General features: G+C 44.6%; 1 protein-coding gene and 1 pseudogene across 19 annotated transcripts in view; both read left to right on the top strand.

Moving 5' to 3' along the window:
• Positions 1–3,453: 3,453 nt before the first annotated feature.
• Positions 3,454–25,675, top strand: part of NUCB2 (nucleobindin 2) — a 54,751-nt gene continuing 32,529 nt past the window's right edge. For 8 of the 19 annotated variants that reach the window (XR_016218534.1, XR_016218533.1, XR_016218532.1 and 5 more), the window contains exons 1-2: positions 3,454–3,505; positions 8,953–9,106. Coding sequence is in view for 1 of the 19 variants with exons in the window: in XM_051833979.3 (XP_051689939.1) it covers positions 21,351–21,404 (54 nt within the window). In the remaining 18 variants the exon portion in view is untranslated. Of the gene's footprint in view, positions 3,506–8,952; positions 9,107–21,283; positions 21,405–25,675 lie in introns of all 19 variants that reach the window. The other 11 variants (XR_016218535.1, XR_016218520.1, XR_016218516.1 and 8 more) reach the window with 2 other exon arrangements.
• Positions 24,433–25,203, top strand: LOC108178972 (retinitis pigmentosa 9 protein homolog pseudogene; annotated as a pseudogene).

The raw sequence follows: 25,675 nt of genomic DNA, 5'->3' as shown, positions 1-25,675 counted from the left end.
TAGGAATAACTCAGATAGATTGTTATCAGATCTCCGAAGGTCTACCCTTAAAGGGTCTAACCCACATTTTTTTTTAAAGATTTATTTATTTATTTGAAAGTCAGAGTTACACAGAGAGAGGAGAGGCAGACAGAGAGAAAGAGAGAGAGAGAGAGAGAGGTTTTCCATCTGGTGGTTCATTCCCCAACAGGCCACAATGGCTGGAGCTGGAGCTGTGCCGATCTGAAGCCAGGAGCCAGGAGCTTCTTCCAAGTCTCCCACATGGGTACAGGGGCCCAAGGACTTGGGCCATCTTCTGCTGCTTTCCCAGGCCATAGCAGAGAGCTGGATGGGAAGTGGAGCAGCTGGGTCTCAAATGGGCGCCTATATGGGATGCTGGCACTTCAGGCCAGGGTGTTAACCAGCTGTGCCACAGCACCAGCTCCCTATCCCAAATTTAAATGCCTAATTCAGGCACTTTGTGTTGTCCCCTGTGCTAGATTACAGGTAATAAAAATGTGCAAGAGGGGCTGGCATTGTGGCACAGGAGGTTAAGCCACTGCCTGTGATGCTGGCATCCCACACTAGAGTGTTGGTTCCAGTCCTAGCTGCTCTGCTTTGGATCCAGCTCCCTGCTAATGCACCCCCAGGAAGGCAGTGGAAGATGGCTCAAGCACTTGGGCCCTGAAACTCGTGTGGAGATGTGGATGGAGTTCCAGACTCTTGGTTTAAGCCTGGCCTAGTTCTGGCTATGGGGGTCATTTGGGGAGTGAACCAGTGGGATGGAAAATCTATTTTTCTCTCTCTGTTCCTCTGTCACACTGCCTTTCAAATAAATAAACTTATTTTTTTAAATGTGCAAGATAGTTGTTACTTTCAATGTTACAGTCTAGTATTTCCTGCAGTGTTGGAATGTGGTACCACCTGATTTGTCACTTTAACAAGGGTTACTAATGATACTAATATTTTCTATGTTTTTCTTTTCTTTTTTTTTTTAAGATGTATATATTTTTTGAAACTCCAAGTAACAAACAGAAAGAAAGAAATATCTTCCTTCTGTTGTTCACTCCCCAGATGGCCGCAATGGCCAAAGCTGGGCCAGGCTAAACCAGGAGCCATGAGCTTCTTCCAGGCCTCACACATGGGTGCAGGGGCCCAAGGACTTCAGCCTCCCTCTGCTACTTTCCCAGACACATTAGCAGGGAGTTGGATCAGAAGTAGAGTAGCCAGGACTTGAACTGGCACCTATATGGGATGCCAGCACTGTAGTTGGTAACTTTATTCACTATGCCACAACACCAGCAGCCCTTTTCCTGTTTTTTAGTTTTTCAATTTAGTGCTCCTACACCCTAATCTCCAGAATGTCTTTTCCTTTCTCAAGTACCTTTACTCTTTAATCTCTCCATTGGGGCCGGCACCGTGTCTCACTAAGCTAATCCTCCGCCTGTGGCGCCGGCACCCCAGGTCCTAGTCCCGGTTGGGGCGTTGGATTCTGTTCCGGTTGCTCCTCTTCCAGTCCAGCTTTCTGCTGTGGCCCGGGAGTGTAGTGGAGGATGGCCCAAGTGCTTGGGCCCTGCACCTGCATGGGAGACCAGGAGAAGCACCTGGTTCCTGGCTTCAGATCAGCGCGGTGCGCTGGCCGAAGCGCGCCGGCCGCAGCGGCCATTGTGGGGTGAACCGATGGAAAAAGGAAGAGCTTTCTCTCTGTCTCTCTCTCTCACTGTCCACTCTGCCTGTAAAACAACAACAACAACAACAACAACAACAAAAACAAAAAACAAAAAAAAACTCTCCATCAGAACTGATTATGACTATTTTTCTTACATTTCCTCTGCCATTAACCCTTCAGTGGAGGCAGAGCCAAAGCATCTGGTCTGCTTTCACAATGATGGTAAGATAAGCAGGGACAGATTTTGACTTAAAGACTGTGGACGAGTGTCCTCTTCTGAACCTCAAAACAGCACTTGGAGTTGCTGGCCCAAGTCTGTGGATGAGAGATGTTTTAAGAATGACGATAACTGGTCTTGGAAGCCAGAAAGTTGACTTAGAGTTGTAGCTCAACCACTAACTTGAGCATGGCTAGCTGGTATTGAATACTTACAATGTATCAGTCTGTTTCCCATCAATTTGGTCTACTGTAGAAGGGTACTATAGGATCCCCATTTTTAGGCAAAGAAACAAAAGCACACTTGTCCCAAGCCATGGAATCAAGAGCAAGTAGAGTCCAGTTTGGCAAGAAAGGCAGTCTTACCCTAATGTGGATACCAGTAGCCACTGGCCTATATTATTTCTGATGACAGAATCTTCCATTTTAGCCCACTTCTGAGTCCATGAGTAAAGCACCATGGTTCAAACACCTGTGGTATGAAAACGCTTGAAAGGAAAATTGTGTCTGTACTAAACATGTATCAACTTTCCCCTTGTTGTTTAGTGTAAACAATATAACAAATATCGACATAGCATTCATGGTGTTCTCAGTATCATAAGCAATCTAGAGATGATTTAAAGTATCCTAGAAGTATCCAGGAGGGATATGTAAACCCTAGGCCAATTTATATAAGGGATTAGAGCATCTCTAATGTTGGAACAAGGGGTCTTGGACCCAAACCCTCATGGATACCAGACACTGGGCTGAACTCATACACTAGGGAGCAGGTTCTTTACTGTTTTTTTTTTTTTTTTTAATTGTTATTTCACCTCTTCTTTACTAACCACCCAAAAGTAGAAAAAAAAAGCCTTTTTTTTTTCAGGTGAAAAAAGCTAAAGCTCAGAGAGATGCTATTAAGTGGTCGACTCAGGCTTTGAACCTGCCCAGAGCTCCAGAAGGGTCTGTGAGCCTTGAGCCCCACACATCGATGAGCCTCAGTTTCCCTGTCTTCCACGTGAGGACTTTGGCGATGTGTCTGCAGATGGGCGCCAGAGGTAGGGGTAATGCGACCAGGACCCAGGCACCGAGGGCCCAACAAGACGGGGTGGGGTGCGGTTGCCATTGCGCATGATTCCCGCCAAAGAGGAGGTCCAGGTGTTGGAACAGCTCGAGGCCTGTGGGCGGGAAAGGGCCCGATGGTCCCTCTCTGACAGCGGGGGCGCAGCCGGCGCCGGCCAGACGTCTGGAAGGAGGCCATCCCAGGGGTTCTGTTCGAGTCTCGGGACAGTATCTCACTCGCCCAAGTCCTGCTCCACAGGCTTCTCCAGGAAAGACCGGGAAGGAAGAGGCGCGGCCTAGCAGCCCGCGCCGCAGAGCGCCACGTCCCTCTTGGCTCAGCCTCCCCCAGGCTCCCTCGCGTTTGCACCCCGCACCGCCCACCTCTCGGCTCGTCGGCGGGGCAGCCTGTCTGCCCCTGCCAATCGGCGGCCTCCGCGATCCCGAGTCGGACCAATCCGCGGCGGCAGAGGGTGGGGCCTGTCGCCATGGCAGCGAGGGGCGGGGGCGCGCGCGGTCGGCGGCGGGCCGGGGGCTGGAGAGACAGGTCTGTGTGCTGGAGGCATTCGGCGGGCGGAGTCTCACGCGCCGACACCCGACAAGGTAAGGCCGGTGGCCTTGCGGCGGGTGCCGATGGGCGAGGTTGGGGGGCCGGGGCGCCTCTGGAAACAAGGCTCAGGTCTTTCCTGCCCTGCCAGGGCAGTGAGGATGGCTGGGGCTGCATAGAGGGCGGGCGTCGGGAAGGGGGTCTCTCGGCTCCCGTCTGAGGCACGGGGTCCCCTCCTCCGCCCCACTGGCTGCAGGGCATCCTGGCTTTCTTCGGGGCTGTTGAGGGAGGCGGGCTCTTGGCGGCTACCGGGCGAGGGTAGGTGCAGGACCGTGACCCGGGCGGGGTCCAGCTTGGTGCTGGCAGGTCGCTAGGCGAGGGAAGCGCCCCCTGGTGAGGAGGGTGCACCCACCCGTGCGGGGCTGATGCTCAGCACCCCCAGCGCCGCGGGGCGCAGCTAGGCCCAGGGATCCCGCCTTTCTGCCGCTACTGTTCAGCCTGGGAACCCTGACACTTAGGAGAAAGTTCGTGCCGGCGCGGTCGATTTCCCCCTAAGTGGCAAACGAGGCGCAATATGAGCACTTTCAGTTTTAGGGGATGAGAAAATGTTACTTCCTGGTTGCACCTGCTAGATGTTAACTCAGTGAGCAAATGTGGTTATTGCGGTTGGTGGTGGCAACGGCCTCAGAAGGCAATTATTTTACATCAGAGGAGCGGGAAGAGGAGAGAGAGAGAAATAACTGGGGAGGGAGAGGATGAGCATGACTATGAAGTAGTATTCTGATTTGGGCGAGACAGACCCTCTTGAAATCCTCAGTGTCCACTGAACTCCTGAACTGCATAGTGAACGTTTTACACAACTGAATGAGTGCTGCCTTCCAAGCCTTTTATTTACGCTCCGTCAAATCCATGGATGAGTGTGAACACTAAGTGATACTGTATCTTGGTTAAAACAGGAAAGACTTGCAAATGTTTCTGATAGTCAATTTTGTTGAAGGAGATTGTGGCCTGGAGGAAAGCTTAAGGAACTGATGAAGCAGCCGCTTGAAGGAGCTAACTGAGAGCCGTGTGACTAGGGGTATAACAGATCTGAACGGGATAACACGTAGCTTTTTGTTTTTAAGGATTTGTTTAAACCATTTGTTTCTTAAGGCCTTCCCTTGTGTGGTTTCTGTTGAATAATTGGATTCTGGTGATATCCACATGCTGGCTCTTGTCCCGTAGACGTTGTCTGAGGATTTACCCTGATTTAAGCTGAGAGTAAGTTCTTGTTGTACACAAGTTCCAAATGTAGGACAAACATTTTCCCAGATGCTCTTCAGTTATCAGGGTCAACGATTAAAATAAAATCATGGAAATTTAGAATTTTAGAAATAAAATCTCAAATGAGGTGAACATGAAACTTCTGTTTCTCATCTTCATCTCCAGACTGTTCGTTACCTGGACTTACTGTCTCGTGTGAGTCAGAAATGCATTTCTGTTTCATGTGGTTACTCTTACTCTGCACCTTAAGTTTATCTTCCAATGGTTAAGACCCATTGGGTTTCCCTTCTCTGCTCTCTCAAGATACTTGTTGTTCATATCATACATTCTATATAAACCTTTTCAGCATGCTTTTGTGCCAAGTTGGTTTGTGCTTCAGCTGAAATGAAATGCACAATTAAGGAAATTAGGGCACTTTGAAAAACGCTAATTAATTTTGAGCTCTGATATAGAGTGTCAGTATCATGATCAATTCCATTGTATTTTTTTTAAAGATCTATTTGTTTTGTGTGAAAGGCAGAGTTGCAGAGAGGCAGAGAGGCAGAGAGAAGAGAGAGAAAGAGAGAGAGAGAGAGAGAGAGGTCTTGCATCCAATGGTTCACTTTCCATATGGCCACAATGGCTGGAGCTGTACCAATCCAAAGCCAGGAGCCAGGAGCTTCTTCTGGGTCTCCCACATGGGTGCAGGGGCCCAAGGACTTGGGCCATCTTCTACTGCTTTCCCAGGCCATAGCAGAGAGCTGGATTGGAAGTAGAGCAGCCAGGACTCAAACCAGTGCCCATATGGGATGTCAGCACTGCAGGCTGTGGTCTTACACACTTTGCCACAGTGCCGGCCCCTGTATTTGTTTTTGAATATGTTACATATCTACAGAGATAGATACATTCATTGTATGTTATTTAGAAAATTTTGTATTAAAATTGCTTCCTATCTTCTAAGGACCCTCTTGATGATTGGGGTGTACAAAATATGCCTTTGAGTATTAGTTAGCTGGAGGAGGCAAATGGTAGGATTTTATAGTGTAATTGATAGTAATCCTTAGGGTAGATACTGTGATTAATTGAGTTGACTCTACTTGATGTGCTGAATGGTTAGCTTTTCTAAACAACTGAAGTCTAGGAAGGGGAAATTTGCTGTTTTTGTGTTTAATATGTGAAATTAGTTATAGACTCTAAGAAACAGGCTTCTAACAATTTCAAATAATTTGTTCAAGGAAAAACCTCAATCATTTAAATTATTTTTAAAAAATATTTTCTTTATTTATTTGAGAGGTAGAGTTAAAGAGAGAAGGAGAGACAGAGAGAAAGGTCTTCCACCTGCTAGTTCACTCCCAAATGGCCTCAATGGCCAGACTGAGCTTATCCAAAGCCAGGAGCTAGGAGCCTCCTCTGGGTCTTCCACATGGGTGCAGGGGCCCAAGGACTTGGATCATTCTCCACTACTTTCCCAGAAACATCAGCAGAGAGCTGGATTGGAAGTAGAGCTGCTGGACCTGAACTGGTGCCCATATGGGATGCCAGTATAGCAGGTGGAGGCTTAGCCTACCGTGCCACAGCACCGGCCCCACTTTTAATGCTTTTCAATATGAAATTTACATAACTACAATATGGTGAAATAGAATTTCATGACTAGATCCAATCCTGGTTCTGACAAATGATCTTGGCTAAGGCAGTTAATTTCCTTATGTTTTTCAAACTTTCTATAAAAGTAGAGACTGAAGCAGATTACCTTTGAGAATATTGTTGGTCTCAGAATTCTCCAATTCTAAAATTCTAAAGCAATCTAATGGAAATTGAGATAGCAGTCACGTGCTTTTATCTTTGCCAGAGCTCTTTAAAAAATTTTTTTTTCAAGATTTATTTATTTGAAAGGTAGAGTTACAGAGAGAGAGGTGAGATCCTCCATCTGTTGGTTCACTCCCCAAATGACCACAATGTCTGAAGCTGTGCCAATATGAAACCAGGAGCCAGGAGCTGCTTCTCAGATGGCAGCTTTACTTGCTACATCACAGCACTGGCCCTGTGTTCCTGTCTTGTTGGAAGTGTTTACTTCAGTGACCTCCAGCTTCATCAGGGCTTTGGCCATGGTGATGATCAGAGGAGAGCTCCAGTGAAAGTTTTCAAAACTGGTCTTACTTTTTAAGATCTAAACCTTGGGTGTCTCCAGAACATTTTTTCATATATGTTTGTGTCTATATATATATGCATATATATATATGTGTGTGTGTTTATATATATGTGTATATATAATATATATTTATATATGTATATCATTTTCAAGATAAGAAGGACATTGATATTTCTGAGTATACTGTACTAGTTACTTGATGTTCATTCTTATTTCCTTCCCATCAACAAACCTATGAAGAAGCATTAGTTCAAATTTTAGGGGTAGGAGAAATTAAATGGGGGAATCTGCAGCTGATTTTGTTTTAACCATGCTGGGTTAACAAAAGTCATATACCTTTCCAAAATGTAATATGCACGTGATCACTCTTCTGCATAGATTTTATGTTAAAAACAATATCCAAAAGATAAATATGTAAGTTTTTAAAATTTCAAAATACTATTTGTTTATTTATTTATTATTTTTTTTGACAGGCAGAGTGGACAGTGAGAGAGAGAGAGAGAGAGAAAGGTCTTTCTTTTCCGTTGGCTCACCCCCTAATGGCTGCTGTGGCCAGCGCGCTGCAGCCAGCGTGCTGCGGCCAGCGCGCTGCAGCCAGCGTGCTGCGGCCAGCGCACCGTGCTGATCCGAAGCCAGGAGCCAGGTGCTTCTCCTGGTCTCCCATGCGGGTGCAGGGCCCAAGGACTTGGGCCATCCTCCACTGCACTCCCAGGCCACAGCAGAGAGCTGGCCTGGAAGAGGGGCAACCGGGACAGAATCCGGCGCCCTGACCGGGACTAGAACCCGGGGTGCCGCACCACAGGCGGACGATTAGCCTACTGAGCCATGGCGCTGGCTTATTTATTTTTAACTTATTTGAAAGGAAGAGAGACAGAGAGGTGATAGAGAAAGTGAGAGAGAGGGAGAAAAACAGGGAGGTATGTCTTCCATCTGAGAGAGAGATGTATGTCTTCCATCTGCTGGTTCATTCCCCAAGTACTTTAATTTAATTTTTTTAAGATTTTATGTATTTATTTGAGAGGTAGAGTTACAGACAGTGAGAAAGAGATACAGGGAGAAAGGTCTTCCATCCATTAGTTCACTCCCCAAATGGCCGCAATGGCTGGAGCTGCGCTGATCTGAAGCCAGGAGCCAGGTGCTTCTTCCTGGTCTCCCATGTGGGTGCAGGTGCTCAAGAACCTGGTCCATCTTCTACTGCTTTCCCAGGCCACAGCAGGGAGCCGTATCAGAAGAGGAGCAGCCGGGCCTAGAACTGGCGCCCACGTGGGATACCAGTGCTGCAGGTGGAGGATTAACCTCCTGCGCCACGGCACTGGCTCCCCACCCCCCAAGTACTTTTAACAGCCAGGGCTGGGCCAGAACGAAGCCAGGAGCCTGAAACTCCATCTGGGTCTCCCTCATGGGTGGCAGGGCCCCCAGCACTTGAGCCTTCACCTGCTGCCTCCCGGCATGTGCAGTCACAGGAAGGCATTGGGAGGGGAATGGAGACTCAAATCCAGGGACTCCAATACAGGATGTGAACTTCCCAAGTGGCAACTTAACTGCGTGTCAAATGCCTTCCCCTAGAAATACTTTATTTTCTACTTTCTTTATAGATTTCTTAGAAATAATTGATTATGTTCATTAATGAGTTTGCATGTAAGCTAGTTGTCTTGTATTTAATAGTTAGGAGGTGGGGTTTCAAAAAAGAATTTGATACATTTTGTCTTACCACTGATTTCTATGTCAGACTGGAACCAAGATGAATTTTTTTAAGTGGTGGTAAGAGTAAAGAAGATGCTAGTTAAAGATTTAACAGGAAAGGTTACCCTGTATTTTGAAGTCTTATTGCTGATAAAAATAAGCCTTTAATTATGAACTCTTCTGGGTTATTTAAGAGGACTACGTATGATAAAACTTGGTTATAATAAATCAGTCTTTGTTCTCGTCCTTGATTCTGTTTATTTCAGAAATATCTCTCTCCTCCCCTCTGAAGTATAATATAATTTAGTCTACTTCCACATCATAAAAATGTGGTGCTGTTTCTTTACATGCTATGTGACGAATACTTGCGCTGTCATGTCTACTAAGGCTACATTTATTTTTGTGTGTGTTACTTTTTTTTATATTTAGAACGTGCTAAGAGTCAGTTTCTGGGGAACAAACATTGGACGAGGAACCAAGACCCTCCTCTTCACTAAATTGATGTTGTGTGAATCATTTTACCTCTCCTGATCTCAGTTGCCTCATCTGTAAAAGGAAATAAAAATTCTGTACCTGTCTGAAGGTAAGAGCCCAGTTCAGAACTGCATTTGTTTGGGGAAGAAAGCCAACAAACAAGCTATTACTACCAGTAACAATAAAACATAAAAAGGAAAAAAGCAAAAACCAGACTTAATGCTTGTTTAAACACATATTATTTATTTTTTCATGTAAAGAGTTCTTGAAGTGGGCAGCCCAGGACAGGTGTACTGGCTTCATGAGGTCATCAGAGACCTAAGCTGCTTCCTGTTCTTTGATCTGCTGTCCCTAAGATGTGGCCCTGGTCCTCATAGTCCAAGCTAGCTGCCAGAACCCTAACCGTCACAGCCACATTGCAAGCAGCAAAACAAAAACAAAGAAGGGTGTAACCTGTCCTATTAAGGAGACTTCCTGAACCAAAGCGCTGGCTACAGGGGAACGGGGAAATGTGGCTGGATGCATGATTGCCCCAAAAAGCTTGAGCTTTTGTTCCTGAGGAGGAAGGGAAGATTTGGATTGGCAGGCGTAGAGAAGACTCTCTCACAGTATGGACCTCTTTCTCTGAGATCGCACGCTATGATAACCACTTAGGGAAGCTTCAGCAATTTGCCATGGCAGAGCTTGAAGTCTGACCATTGCTTACAGAAGAAGATCACCTCTGTGTAATACATCACGTTTCTGTTTTTATTTTTATGCCATGATTCATTACAGAAGTCTTTCTCTGTCATTTGAGGATTTGGCCTGGTTTTGTAAAAAAAAATTATCCATAAATGCACCGTAGATGTTTGTTGTGCACTTGATGGTTGTGTTAAAAAGAGCTAGCATTTATTGAGCCCTGTGCTAAAAGCAAGGCACTAAAATGACAGAAATAAGCTATCCCAAAGGTATCACGTAAGTAATCATTAGGAAATAAAGTTATGTTGGAAAGTATGAGCCGTCCCAAGATATATTTAATTTTTGTGTGGTCACAAGAGGTACACTTTTACCTTCTTGCTACTTAAAAGTAGTTTTTAACCACTTAACTGCTACAAGCCCTAGGTTACTTTATTTAGGCACACCAATGTTTTATTTCCTCATAGACAGTTCTTTGTAAATATTGCATTTCTCATGCAAAAGTGTTCAGGTGTCACTGTTTCTGTAGAAAAAGAGAAGAAGATGAACTGAAATAGCTTTGAGAAAAGGAAGCTGAAATTCAGGGGCTGGAAACTGAAATGGGGAAGAATATTTAAGATTTTGTTATTTCTTTAAAATATTTTTAAAGGCGATAAGGAGCAAATTAAGATCTTATTTCAACAAAATATATTTGAATTGTTGGAAGATTTTGCATGTTTTTCCTGTTATGTAGGTATTGATTTAATTTTTTTTAAAGATTTATTTGAAAGTCAGAGATACACAGAAAGAGGAGAGGCAGAGAGAGAGAGAGAGAGAGGTCTTCCATCCGATGATTCACTTCCCAATTGGCTGCAACAGCCGGAGTTGCGCTGATCCGAAGCCAGGAGCCAGGAGCTTCCTCTGGGTCTCCTACACGGGTGCAGGGACCCAAGAACCTGGACCATCCTCCACTGCTTTCCCAGGCCACAGCAGAGAGCTGGATTGGAAGTGGAGCAGCTGGGTCTCAAATCGGCGCCCATATGGGATGCCGGCGTTTCAGGCCAGGGCATTAACCCGCTGCATCACAGAGCCAGCCCCACAGTAATTGATTTATTTTCAGTGCCTCTATTTCATTTTCCCTTCCATCTAGAATTATTGACTTGAAATTAAAAAAAAAGAATCAAGAGCCTTTTGAGTATAAGAACACCCTAATTTTGTTTCCAAGAGACAGTTAACAGGGGCTGGCTTTGTGGTGGAGCATGTTAAGTCTCCGCCTGCAACACGGGCATCACATATGGGTGTCGGGTTCCAGACCCAGCTGCTCCACTTCCGATCCAGCTCCCTGCTAATGCACCTGGGAAAGCAGTGGAGAATGACCTAAGTCTTTGGGCCCCTGCACTCACATGGGAGACCCAGATGAAGCTTCTGGCTCCTGGATTCAGCCTGGCCCAGCTCCAGTCATTGCAGCCACTTTGGAAGTGAACCAGTGCACGGAAGATCTCTTTGTCTCTCTTTCTGACTCTCCTCCTCTTTCTACAACTCTGCCTTTCAAATAAATAAATAAAAGAGACAGTTAGCATTCTAAGTCAGCTGACTGGACATGTCTATTTGCTGAATATCATTTCAATAACTTTTAATTTTTTTCAGTGAACAGAAATCATGCTGTGTCTTGTTCTGTAAGCAGGTCTCTTCACGTTGCAGTTGCTTATTGAATAACCTGCCTTCTGCATTAGATTGAAACACTCTGAGGGTAGGGAGCACTTCTCTCTCACTCTTTTGTCTTCTAGTATTCTGTTAGGTGCATAGTAAGTCTCTTTACTTCAACGAATACGTCTGTATGGGAGATTAAAGAATGCATACTTAAATTCAACCTTAAACTAAAGGGAAAGAATAGCAAGAGGAAAGGTTTGAGGGAAGGAGAAAAAGGCTGTGAGGGAGGAACAGAGAACTGTTCACAGGGAAAGAGAGAGGCAGACTAGTTTCAGTTTTCTGCAGTCTTTTTAAAAGATTATTTTTTATTTATTTGATAGGCAGAGTGACAGAGAGAGGGACACACACACACACACACAGAGCGAGAATGAAAGAGAGAAATCTTCCATTTGTTTACTCTCGAATGGCTGCAATAGCTAGGGCTGGGCCAGACCAAAGCCAGGAGTGAAGAGCTCCATCCGGGTCTCCTATATGGGTGGCAGAAGCCCAAGTGCTTGGACAGTCTCCTCCCACCCTCTGGTGCATTTGCAGCGAGCTGGATCAGAAGCAGAGCAGCTGGGACACCGGCATCACAAGCAGTGGGTTAATCCACTGCAGCACAACGCTGGCCCCAAGTTTTGTATTCCTTCCATCCTTTTTTCAAAAGTGTTCATATTTGAGAGGCAGAGAGAAAGAGAATTCCCATCCATTGGTTCATTCCTCAAATACCCACAACATCCTTCCCCATCCTGACTAAATCCAGGTCTCCCAAAGTGGGTGGCAGGAACCTAATCTCTGTGCCATCACCATTGCCTCCCAGGGTCTACATTAACTGGAAGCTGGAGTCAGGAGTGGAGCCAGTGGCAAACCCAGGAGGTCTCACTTGAGATAGGGAGTCAGCTACTGGACCAAACACCTGCTCCAACCGTTGTTTTTAGCCAGTTTTGGGATATCTTGCCCCACCGTCAGACTAGGAAACTGTCATATGCACAAACACACGCACACACACACCACCACCACCACCACCAGCAAGAGCAACAAGTAAACGTGATATGGATAACTACTGATAGGAAATTCGCTGCTGTGAATGGATAGGAATTTGATTTGGCAAGACAGAGGGAAGGAGATAAGCTTCCTTTTAGGACTTGGAAATTGAGGGAAATTATTTTGTACCTACTGAAAACTAAGAGCAGCTCATGAACCCTGCTTAGCTTGTCACTTTGGCTGAGGTTCCGATGTATTTGGGCTCAGGGTTTCCATGTGTCTCCAAGTTGCATGCTTTAGGATTGCTTTCTCTTTTTAAAGATTTATTTGTTTATGTATTTGAAAGGCAGAGTAACAGAGAGGGAAGTAGAGACAGAGCCAGAGAAGACAGAGAGAGAGAGGGAAAAAAATAAGATATTCCATCCACTGGTCCACTCCTCAAGACACTGCAAGTCATGTCTGAGCCAGACCAAAGCTAGGAGCCAGGAACTCCATCTGGGTCTTTCACGTGAGTGGCAGGAGCCCAAGTACTTGGGCCATCTTCTGCTGCCTTCCCAGGTTCATTAGCAGGAAACTGAAACAGGACAGCTGGGTCTCAAATTGGCACTCTGATATGGGCTGCCAGCATTGCAAGTGACGGTTCATCCTGCTGAACCACAATGCCAGCCCTGATGTAGGATTTCTCATCATCCTGCTGTAGAGAGTAAATGATCATCCTGCCCTGGTTCAGATCCGTCTACTATTTCAGCGTAGCTCAGCTCAGTGTCTCCTCTTTAGGTCTCTATCTTTCTTATGGAAGAAGAGGGTGATAAGGGAAGGGAGAGGCTGTTCTTACTGACTCAAGAATGGAAGCAAAGTAGGTCAGTCTCCCCTTCTTCCCTTTGCCTCTGCTTACCACTCCTCCCTCCTTCTTTCCTGTTGATATTCGTGTACTTTGCAGTTCGTGAAAATCTGTAAACCTATCTCTGACACATTTGACATTATCTTGGTATTTAAAGAGATTTTAGTGTCATTGATTTTCTACCTAATGTACCAGAGCACTTTCCATTTTTTGTTATGATAACAGTTGATATTTATTGAGGACTTATTAAGGAGTAGAGTAAATGTTTAAGTTAATTTGTCCTGGTTATAAGCACTAAAAGATTAGAAATTAGTAGAGGGGGACTGGCGCTGTGTTGTAGTAGGTTAAGCCTCATCCTGCAGTGCTGGCATCCTATATGGGTGCCGGTTCGTGTCCCAGCTACTCCTCTTCTGATCTGGCCTGGGAAAGCAGTGGAAGATGGCCTAAGTTCTTGGGTCCTTGCACCCATGTGGAGACCTGGAAGAGACTCCTGGCTCCTGGCTCCAAATTAGCCCAACTCTGGCCTTTGTGGTCATTTGGGGAGTGAACCAGCAGATGGAAGACCTCTCTCTCTGTCTCTCCATCTCTCTCTCTGTAACTCTGCCTCTCAAATAAATTAATAAATTAAAAAAATTAGTATGGGTAAAGGTATACCTAAACATTCTTCATCAATCTAATACAAAAAGGCAAAGGAGGAGAGGAAATATGTACTAAAGAGGCAGGATAAATGGAAGGCTTTAAAAAAGATAGTAAGCTCTTGGCTCCTGGCTTCAGATTGGCGTAGATCCGGCCATTACGGCCAGCTGGGGAGTGAACCAGCGGATGGAGGACCTCTCTCTCTGTCTTTACCATACTCCCCCGCCCCCGTCTCTACCCCTCTCTGTAGGTCAGTCTTTCAAATAAATAAAATAAATCTTAAAAAAATAAAGAACATGGTAGATTTCAAAGTCAAGATATGGTCTTTCCTTACCTCTTCTGTGTTCACTGCGCAAATGACCACAATAGCTGAGGCTGGTCCATGCTGAAGCCAGGGGCCCAAGTGCCTGGGCCGGCATACCTACTTTTCCAGGTGCATTAACAGGAAGGAGGATGAGAAGCAGAGCAGCCAGAACTTGAACCAGCAATCTGATTTGGGTTGCTGGCATCTCGAGTGGTGGCTTAACCTACTGTGCCACAATGCCAGCCCTGTGATGTGTTTTCTAACCTGTTATGTTCTATCAGTCTCTCTATTACCTTTAACATTAGTGTATCTTTTTTTTTTTTTGACAGGCAGAGTGGACAGTGAGAGAGAGAAAGACAGAGAGAAAGGTCTTCCTTTGCCGTTGGTTCACCCTCCAATGGCCGCCGCGGCCGGCGCGCTGCTGCTGGCGCACTGCACTGATCCAATGGCAGGAGCCAGGTGCTTCTCCTGGTCTCCCATGGGGTGCAGGGCCCAAGGACTTGGGCCATCCTCCACTGCACTCCCTGGCCACAGCAGAGAGCTGGCCTGGAAGAGGGGCAACCAGGACAGAATCCGGCACCCCGACCGGGACTAGAACCCGGGGTGCCGGTACCGCAAGGCGGAGGATTAGCCTATTGAGCCACGGCGCCGGCTAATGTATCTTTTTTTTAAAAGATTTATTTATTTATTTGAAAGTCAGAGTTGCACAGAGAGAGAAGGAAAGGCAGAGGTGGGGGGGGGAGGTCTTCCATCCAATGGTTCACTCCCCAATTGGCCACAATAGCCGGAGCTGTGCTGATCCAAAGCCAGGAGCCAGGAGCTTCTCCCGGGTCTCCCACGTGGGTGCAGGGGCCCAAGGACTTGGGCCATCTTCTACCGCTTTCCCGGGCTATAGCAGAGAGCTAGAGCGGAAGTGGAGCAGCTGGGTCTTGAACCGGCACCCAAATGGGATGCTGGTGCTTTAGACCAGGACGTTAACCTGCTGCACCACAATGCCGGCCCCTAGTGTATCATTATGAGGCACGTAAACGAGCATTAGGATTTTGCCAGCATTTCCAAATGACTAACATCAGGTTTGATTTTTTTCTCATGAAATTACATGTTGCCAGAAGTTAGTACATTTCTGTTCATTAATAGGAAGTTTCTGACAAATTGACATTCACCTTAAAGATACATGAATCCATCAAACCAGATTCATGTTCCTTGACTTTTTTTTGCACATTGGAGGCAACGTCAGGTTTTGCTGCCTTTGTTTGCTGAGGAGTGACCTGGCTGAGTCTCAGGGACAGTGTAACACAGCTTTGTTCACTTGCCTGAGGTGTGGGGAAGCACTCATTTACTCCTTTATAAGAAAACATCAGAGGCTGGTGCTGTGGTGTAGCAGGTAGAGCCACCGCCTGCAGCACTGGCCTCCCATATGGATGCTGGTTTGAGTCCTGACTGCTCTACTTCCAATCCAGCTCTCTGCTATGACCCAAGAAAGCAGTGGAAGATGGCCCAAGTACTTGGGCCCCTGCACCCACATGGGAGACCTGGAAGAAACCCCAGAGTCCTGGCTTCATATCGGCCCAGTTTGGCCATTTGGGGAGTCAATCGGTGGATTGAAAATTTTTCTCTCTGCCTCTGCCTGTTTGTAACTCTGTTTTTCAAATAAATAAATAAATCTTTAAAAAAATCAAATGTTTTTTTCCTGTAATATCAAATATGTGCTTCACTAACATCTGCTGATTGATTTCTATGCTTACAAAATGACTTTCATTTTCAGGTTAATTCATAGCTTAATCTTGTTAAAGCAATTTAAAATGGTAATTACAAACCATCAACACAGAAACTCAGAGTTATGACAGTAGGAATAATTATGATAAAGTACATGTACGTGTAGATACTAGAGATCTCTGCTGTTGCCACTTGCCCAATCACAGTTTTAATATTTTATTTATTGAAAGGCACTCTGATTTCAGAGATGTTAAACTGAGGAATTTTAGAATTTTAGAATTAAGCATATTATCAACAAAGCAATTATTACATGTAAACAAAGAAAATATTCCATATAGATGGCAGAGATTATCAGACTGGATAAAAAAGTAATATGTATGGGTGTGCATGGATAGGTATAGATGTACATGTGTATATATACTCATATAATAATAAGAAAACTGGATTACTATATGGTATCAGATAAAATAGGCTTAAGACAAGTTGGGATATAAAGGTCACTCAAATGTCATAAAAGGTCAAGTCTAGCAGAAAGCTAGAAAATCTCAGCTATATCCAAAATCATAATGTAAGGTTTTTTCACATTTTTCTAGCAATGGTAGAACAAGCAGACAGAATTAAGAATATAGAAAATTGATAATTATGAAAAAATTATGAAGCTGGTGGATGATTTTAAACTTTTTGTTAAAAGATTTATTTATTTAGGGGCCAGTGCTGTGGCATAGTGGGTAAAGCCGCCACCTGCAGTGCCGGCATCCCCTATGGGCACCAGTACATGTCTCGGCTACTCCACTTCCGATCCAGCTCTCTACTATGGCCTGGGAAAGCAGTGGAAGATGGCCCAAGTCCTTGGGCCCCTGCACCCACGTGGGAGACCCGGGAGAAGCTCCTGGCTCCTGACTTCGGATCAGCGCAGCTCTGGCCATTGCAGCCAATTGGGGAGTAAACCAGTGGATGGAAGACCTCTCTCTTTCTCTCTGCCTCTCCTCTCTCTGTGTGACTCTTTCAAATAAATAAATAAATTTAAAAAAAGATTTATTTATTTATTTATTTGAAAGGCATAGTTACAGAGAGGTAGAGAGGTAGAGAGGTAGAGAGAGAGAGAGAGAGAGAGGTCTTCTATCCACTGGTGCACTCCCCAGATGACCACAAAAGCCAGAGCCATGCTGATCCAAAGCCAGGAGCCAGGAGCTTCTTTCGAGTCTCCCATGTGGGTGCAGGGGCCCAAGCACTTGGGCCATCTTCCACTGCTTTCCCAGGCCATAGTAGAAAGCTGGATCAGAAGTGGAGCAGCCGGGACACGTACCGGTGCCCATAGGGGATGTCGGCACTGCAGGTGGTGGCTTTATCCTCTACGCCATAGCGCCAGCTCCTGTTTTAAACTTTTTTATCTTCACATTTTATTTTATGAGCTTGGATTTTTGCTCTATTTTTATTCCTTTAAAAATTGAAGTATGAAATAAAGGTTAAAAAAAACTTAAAAAACAAAAAAAAATTGAAGTATGATTCAGATATCATAAAATTCATCCTTATATTTTTTTTAATGATTTATTTATTTGAAAAAGAAGGGGAGACACACACACACACACACACACAGAGAGAGAGAAGTCTTCCATCTTCTGATTCACTCTCCAAATTGTCTGCAACAGCTGGGGCTAGGGCAGGCTGAAGCCAGAAGCCAGGAACTCCACATTGCTTTATCATCCAGCCTGATAATCTCCCGTGTGGGTGGCAGGAACCGAAGCACTTGAGCTACCATGTGCTGCCTCCCAGGTACACTTGCAGGAACCTGGGTTGGAAGTGCAGAGTAGCTAGGACAGGCACTCCCGTATGGCAGCTTAACCCCTTGCACCACAGCGCCCACTCTGAAAATTCACCCTTTTAAAGGTGAATTTTTAGGATGTTCAAAAAGGTCATACAGCCATCTCTACTATCTAATTTTGGGACTTTTTCATCACCTCCTAAGAAACTCCATACTCATTAACACTTATTTTCTCCACCCTCTACTAATAGCCCTAGGCAGCTACTAATCCGTTTTCTATTTGGATTGTCTATTTAGGATTTCTTATAAACTCAATCATATAATATATATATCCTTTTGCTTCTGGCTCTATTGGTTGTTAATGTGTTTTATTAAATTTGATTTTAAAACCAAGTTCTTCCTTCAAAATTTCAGTTTTTTGTCATCTAAAATAATCAGAAAGTGAAACAGTTTTTGATTTTTAAATGGAAATGGGGCGGATACTGAGGGGTAGCAGAGTAAGCTGCCATCTGCAGCACTGGCATCCCATATGGGCCCTGGTTTGAGTCCGGCTGTTCCACTTCCAATCCAGCTCCCTGCCAGTGCACCTTGGAAGTCAGTGGAGGATGATGCCCAAATTTTTGGACTCTTGCACCCACATGAGACACCCAGATGAAGCTCCTGGCTCCTGGCTTTGGCCTGGCCCAGCCCTGGCCATAGCAGCCATCTGGGGAGTGAAGCAGCGTGTGGACGATCTCTCTTCTCTCTTTGTCTCTCTCTCTCGCTGTAACTCTTTCATAAATAAATAAATCTTAAAAAAAAATTTGAGGAAAAATTGAACCTGTGCTGAACATGTACAGATTAAAAAAAAATGGCCATAACAATTTATTGTCTCCTTCCTGTAAACAAAGGTTTAAAATAAATCCATGTTAAATAAAATGCAAATCTAAGGATCTCTAAACCTCAACTTTATTTCTTCTTTCACAGAAGCAAGGTGTGTTTGATCAGAGGACATAATGTTTCACACTCCAACATGTGAAACTTTACCTCTTTTGTATTGTATCTAATTATAAACTTCTTCCTTAATTGATTTTTGTTATTATTACAGTTAATATTTGTATCACAGGGCCCAGACTTGCTTCTTGCTCTACTAGTATAATTTTTTTTTTTTTTTTAAAGATTCAGTCATTTATTTGAAAGGCAGAGTTACATAGAGAGGGAGAGAAAGAGATCTTCTGTCTACTGGTTTACTCTCCAAATGGCTGCAGTGGCTGGCACTGAGCCAAGGCAAAGCCAGGAACCTGGAATTCCCTCGGGGTCTCCAAGTGTGTGGTAGGGTCCCAAGCACTTGGGTCATCATCTGCTGCCATTCCAGGCACATTAGCAGGGTGTTGGCTGGGAAGCAGAGCAGCTGGGACTGCAACCTGCACTTAATGGGATGTTGAGGTCACAGGCAGCAGCTTCACCTGCAGTACTACAGTGATGGCCTCAACTGCCAGTGAATTTTCAACGGGCAGAATATACTGTTGAAAGGCATTTATGGGGCTGGCATCATGACACGGTAGGTTAATCCTCAGCCTGCGGTGCCGGCATCCCATATGGTCACCAGTTCTAGTCCCAGCTGGTCCTCTTCCAATCCAGCTCTCTGCTGTGACCTGGGAAAGCAGTAGAAGATGGCCCAAGTGCTTGGGCCCCTGCACCCACATGGGTGACTGGCAAGAAGCAACTGGCTCCTGGCTTCGGATTGGCACAGCTTGGATCAGCACAGCTCCACCGTTGCAGCCATTTCAGGAGTGAACCAACGGAAGGAAGACCTTTCTCTCTGTCTCTCCCTCTCACTGTCTGTAACTCTACCTCTCAAATAAATAAAGAAAATATTTTTTAAAAATAATTTAAATGATTGAGGTTTTTCCTTGAACAAATTATTTGAAATTGTTAGGTAAATCTTAAAAAAAAAAAAGTGCTGACCTATTAAAAAAAAAAAGAAAGGCATTCATATGTGATAGACCTTAGTCATTTAATTCAGTGGTGAGGATATAAGCAATTTTATTAATATTTCTGATTAAGTAACAGCAAAGATCTGTACTTCACTACAAAGAATAAGTGGATAATAGAATTTAAGCACTGAAAGAATACTAAGATCTAGTTAAATTTCCTCTGAAAAAAAATTTTTTTAAGGATTTATTTATTTGAAGGCAGAGTTACAGAGAGGAAGAGGGAGAGAGTGAGAGAGACAGAGGTCTTTTTTTTTTTTTTTTAAGATGTATTTTATTTATTTGAAAGAGTTACAGAGAAAGGTAAAGACAGAGAGAGAGGTCTTCCATCTGCTGGTTCACTCCTCAGTTGGCTGCAATGGCCAGAGCTGCAGGGTCCCAAGGACTTGGGCCATCTTCTACTGCTTTCTCAGGCCATAGCAGAGAGCTGGACTAGAAGAGGAGCAGCCGGGACTCGAACCAGCGCCCATATGGGATGCTGGCACTTCAGGCCAGGGCATTAACCCACTGTGCCATCTGGGGGCACCAGCCGCCATAGACAGAGGTCTTCTATCTGCTGGTTCATTTCCCAGATGGCTGCAACAGTCAGAGCTTCGAAGATCCGAAGTCGGGAGCCAGACGCTGCTTCCGGGTCTCCCACGGGTATGCAGGGGCCCAAGGACTTGGGCCATCTTCTACTGCTTTCTCAGGCCATAACAGAGAGTTGTGGAAGTGGAGCAGTCAGGACTCAAACCAGTGCCCATGTGGGATGCCAGCACTGCAGGCGGCGGCTTTACGCACTACACTGCAGCGCCAGCCCCCTGGTATTGTTTCTTAAAGTTGAGCATACAGATACCCTATGTTAATTCTGCTGGGTGATGAACTTGGTGTAGAATTGCCATAGGAACCATGAGGCATGGACAAACATTCAGGGCAGCACCATCCGCATCAGGTCCAAAGTGCAAACAATCCAAATGTCCTTCAGCAAATAGAAGGGACAAATAGATTGTGGTCCATTTATATAATGGAATACTATACAGCAATGAAATTGAATGAGCTACTGCTGACCACGCAACATGGATGAATCTTTTTTTTTTTTAAAGATTTTATTTCTTTTATTTTATTATATTTTTTTGAGAGGTAGAATTACAGACAATGAGAGGGAGAGACAGATGAAGGTTTTCCATCTGTTGGTTCACTCCCCAAATGGTTGCAATGGCCAGAGCTGAGTCAATCTGAGGCTAGGAGCCAGGGGCTTCTTCTGGGTCTCCCACATGGGTGCAGGGGCCTAAGCATGTGGGCCATCTTCTTTACTTTCCCAGATCATAAGTAGAGAGCTGGGTCAGAAGAGGAGGAACTGGGACACAAACCGATGCTCATATGGGCTGCCAGCGCCGCAGGTGGAGGCTTAGGCTACTGTGCCACAGTGTCAGCCCCAACATGGGTGACTCCTAAAAGCAAAAAAGGCCAGACACAAAAGAATACATTCCACATGACTCATAAATACGCTATTTGTTTTATATAAAACTATACCACAACAGGATGAGACTTCTGCTTGCTCCATATCCATTTGTTCATTATATATACAACTGTTTTTCTCTGTGGATGAACAGAAGATCTGAATCTAAATGTAGTTGAGTTGATCCATCTTTTTCTTCATAGTTAGTAGCTTTGGGGTCTTGTTTAAGAAGCCTATCCCTAACCCAGGTATCCTGTGTCCTAGAAATTTTATTGTTTGCTGTTCACAGAACTTATATTCATCTAGAGTTGACTTATTTTGGTCTGTGAGGAAGAGATCCAATTTTACTTTTTCATATGGATGTTTCACTCAGTCGCATGGCTCTGGAGAGCTACTTTGACATAAATCAGGTATATGTATGTATATATGTGTGTGTGTGTATATATATATATATATATATCCATTTCTGGACTCTGAATATGCTCTGTTGGTCTACCTACCCCATATCAATACCACACCATCCCAACCACTGTGGCTTCAAAACAAATCTTGATATTTGGTAATATGAATGTTTTGGCTATTTTTGGCTTCTTATCTCCCGTGTCATTTGGTTCCATAGGAAAGCCCACTGGAATTTAGATTGAGATCATACTGAATCTACAGATCTGCTTTAGAAGTGAGATCCTCACAATACTGACTCTTAGAATCTTTGAATCTGCTATGAGCCTCCAATTCCTAAAAAGACATCTTTTAAGGTGTTTCTCCATAAAATTTTGTGATTTTCTTTACTTTCTCCCTCCCTCCCTCCCTCCCTCCCTCCCTTCCTTCCCTCTCCTCTCCTCTCCTCTCCTCTCCTCTCCTCTCCTCTCCTCTCCTCTCCTCTCCTCTCCTCTCCTCTCCTCGAGCAAAGCAAGGTTTATTTAAGTCAAAAACCTCCAGCAGCAGCAGCCAAGGGCAGGGCGGGTGGCTCTGAGAGAGGAAAACTGTAGTTTTCTAATTAGTGTTCTTGGATATCTCTCATATGATTTATTTTTAAGTAGATCAAGTTTTTTAAAAGCAAATGTATCAGCTCTCTGCTATGGCCAGGGAGTGCAGTGGAGGATGGCCCAGGTGCTTGGGCCCTGCACCCCATGGGAGACCAGGAAAAGCACCTGGCTCCTGGCTCCTGCCAGGATCAGCGCGGTGCGCCGGCTGCAGCGGCGGCCATTGGAGGGTGAACCAGCGGCAAAGGAAGACCTTTCTCTCTCTGTCTCTCTCTCACTGTCCACTCTGCCTGTCAAAAAAAAAAAAAAAAAAAAAAAAAGCAAATGTATCAGTACTTTAAATTGAAGACAGTATTGATTTTAGAAGGTCATTGTGAGATTTAACTGCATTAATATATAAATATTTAACATACTCTTTGGTACATGGCAAATACTCAATAGATGGTTTCTTTTGTCATTTATGATAAACTTAGGGATCAATTAAATATTTGTGAGCCATAAATTCAGTCAGTGTTTTAGAGTAGGTTCCCTTAGGCTTTTTGTGACTTTGTCATTTTGAGATGGTGTCAGGGTACACACACACACACACAAACACACACATTAATATGTATGAGCACATTCATCTCTTGACCTGCTTTCTTATTCACAGTAGACTTAGTAGAAGAGTGAGGGAGCAGCAGAAATGACAATAACCCATTGGAGGGAAGTGGAGAAGTCAGACTCTCATCTGCTGTTGGTGGGAAAGTAAAATGGCACAGTTGCCTTGGAAAACAGTTTGGCAGCTCCTCAAAATATTACCCATAGAGTTACCAAAAGGACTCAGCAGTTCTATTCCTAGGTATATAGCCAAAAGGATGGAAACCGTATTAACACAATAGCTTGAGCACAAATCTTCACTGCAACATTGTTCACAATAGCCCACAAGCAGAAACAACACAAATGTCCATCAACTTACGAATGGATAAAATGTGGTGCATCCAAACAATGGAATATCTATAAAGTGATTAAAAAAAAGGAACAAATTCCTGATGCCTGGTACAAAATGAGTGAATCCTAAAAATAAAGTGGAAAAAGCAAGACACAAGAACCCACACTTTGTATGGTTCCATTTGAATGAAATGTCCCGAGTAGGCAATATACAGACAGGAAGATGAGTGGTTGCCAGGGGGTGGGGAAAGAGAGTGGGATGTGACTGCAGATAGGTATGGAGTTTCTTGTTTGGGTGATAGAAATGTTCTAAAATTAACAGTAATGGTTGCACAGCCTTGAGAACATACTAAAAAACATTGACTTGTACAATTTAAAAGGGGACATTGTAAGGCATATGAATTGTATCTCAACAACAACAACAAAAACACACCCACATATGTGGGCATGAACAATGAATGAGAAATAAACTTTAGTTGTCAGAAAAATAATTGTGGGGGAAGAGGAGGAAATTCATATTGGGATGATATTATTTGGAGAAATAAACCTCCTCTTAGAGATTCGTAATGTTTAGAAGCCCATCACAAGTCTTGTAAAAATAACTTAGTTAGCATTATTGAGCTGTCATCTTTGAACAACATTTACTCACAGGCCGGCACTGTGGCACAGTAGGTTAATCCTTCACCTGCAGCACTGGCATCCTATATGGGCGCCAATTCTAGTCCCGGTTGCTCCTCTTCCTATCTAGCTCTCTACTGTTGCCTGGGAAAGCAGTAGAAGATGGCCCAAGTCCTTGGGCCCCTGCACTTGCGTGGGAGACCTGGAAGAAGCACCTGGCTCCTGGCTTCGGATCCGCCCAGCTCCAGCTGTTATGGCCATTTAGGGAGTGAACCAGCAGATGGAAGACTTCTCTCTCTCTCTCTCTCCTCTCAGTGTCTGTAATTCTACCTTTCAAATAAATAAATAAAATATTTTAAAAAATTTACTCACAGCACTAGTTCCTAGGTAATAGTGGGGTTCAGTTCACATAGGATTCACCTGGAAATTTGCTAAAACAGATTAACCCCAGAGCCCTACTTCAGAGGTCTTGGGTATAACCTGAAAATTTACATTTCTGACAAGTTCCCAAATAATCTTATCTTGTAGGTTTGAGAACAAAACTTTAAGTAGTGTCTTTACAGATTAGAAAATGCTATACTTTAAATGGGTGAGTTTAAAAAAAATATTTATTTGAAAGGCAGAGGAACAGAGAGAGAGGAGAGGGAAAGGTTGAGGGTAAGGGAAGGGAAAAGAGAGGCAGGTCTTCCATCCCATGCTTCATTTCCCAAATGCTCACAACAGCCAGGTCTGAGCCAGACAGAAGCCAGGATCCAGGAATTCCATCCTGGTCTCCCGCATGTGTGGTAGGGGCCCAAATACTTGAGCCATCATCCAGTGCTCTCCTAGGTGCATTAACAGGAAGCTGGATGGGAAGTGGAGCAGCTGGGACTTGAACTGGCACTCCAGTGTGGGATGCTAGCATCACAAGATGCCTGGAGGGGGCCACGCAGGCCTGATCTGCAGAGGCGCCTCCTGGAGAATGCGTGGGTGGGGGGCTGGCCTGGTCCTGAACCGGGGTGAAGACCTGGATTCTTGGCACTGCCAGGAGGAGCTGAGTGTTCTTTGACCGGTTGGGCAGTTGTCGGTATTTGTTGGCTGATTATGAAAAACCTTCTCTTGGACTTATCAAAGAAGATAAGATGAAGCCAGAAGACTGTATACCGGATGTACCAGGCAATGAACATGCCCAGGAATTTCTGGCTCATGCGCCAACTAAAGGACTTTGGATGCCCCCGGGGAAGGAAGTCAAAGTGACGCAACGTTGATGTTGCAAATGTTATGATCACCAAACGGGCGACACAGAATGTCCTTTCTTTATCAAAGGCAACCAAAAGTTAGCACATGAAGTTCCCATGTATGACGTCATTCAGGAGAATAAAAGACATGAAAAGGATGTAAGGATCCAGCACTCAAAATAGTTCTACGTCAGACGAAGAAGGGAGCAACTCCAGTTCCTCAAAATGTTAAGAGAAATGCAAGAAAAAGGAGAAAAAAAAGGAAGAAAGAAAAAAAGAAACGGAAGCATAAGTCTTCCAAGGCAAATGAGAGTTCAGACTCTTGAGTGACAAGATGTTGACTTGTTCAACATTCTCTTCTCAAAAGCAAACACTGCAGCCAGAGAACAGGGGGAGCTGCCATCTGAGAGGGGCAGGATCCAGAGACCAGAGAGAGGAGGGTCTTGGGCATCACGGCTGTGAATTCTCAGCACCATCCGGTGAAGAGCTGACCCGCAGGACAGTGAGTGGTCTCTTCCTAGGAACCAGCGCTGAACAAGCAGCTGACATCGCACAGACCAGAAAGCTTGTCCAGAGCCCTTCTCCCTGCTGGTCACCTGAGTGTGCCATTCCTGTAATACCTCCCGTGAGGTGCAGGACTGAAGCACTGAGGAAGCTCTTCTGGCTTCTGGGGCAACTTTTGCCCTCCATAATGGGGTGACTCAGGTCCCGTGGACTTCCGAATCGCCCCTCTCTGCTGTTGAAGAGAATTAAACTTTATATTTTTTAATTGTAGTTATTGATGAATATGTGCATGTGGTCCAAATTTAAAATGTTTGTATGGTTTAATTATGAAAGCTTCCTTCTTCCTCTCTTACCACAGTTGTTTCCCAGTGACTCTCAGTGTTACCACTTTCTTTTGAAGGCTTCCAGAAATTAGTCATATTTCACAAGTAT

This window comes from Oryctolagus cuniculus, chromosome 1 (assembly GCF_051225735.1).
Source record: "Oryctolagus cuniculus isolate XC-2025 breed Fujian yellow rabbit chromosome 1, ASM5122573v1, whole genome shotgun sequence".
Lineage (NCBI taxonomy): Eukaryota > Metazoa > Chordata > Mammalia > Lagomorpha > Leporidae > Oryctolagus > Oryctolagus cuniculus.
Note: the sequence above shows the minus strand (reverse complement) of the source record. Positions and strands in the feature narration are given on the sequence as shown.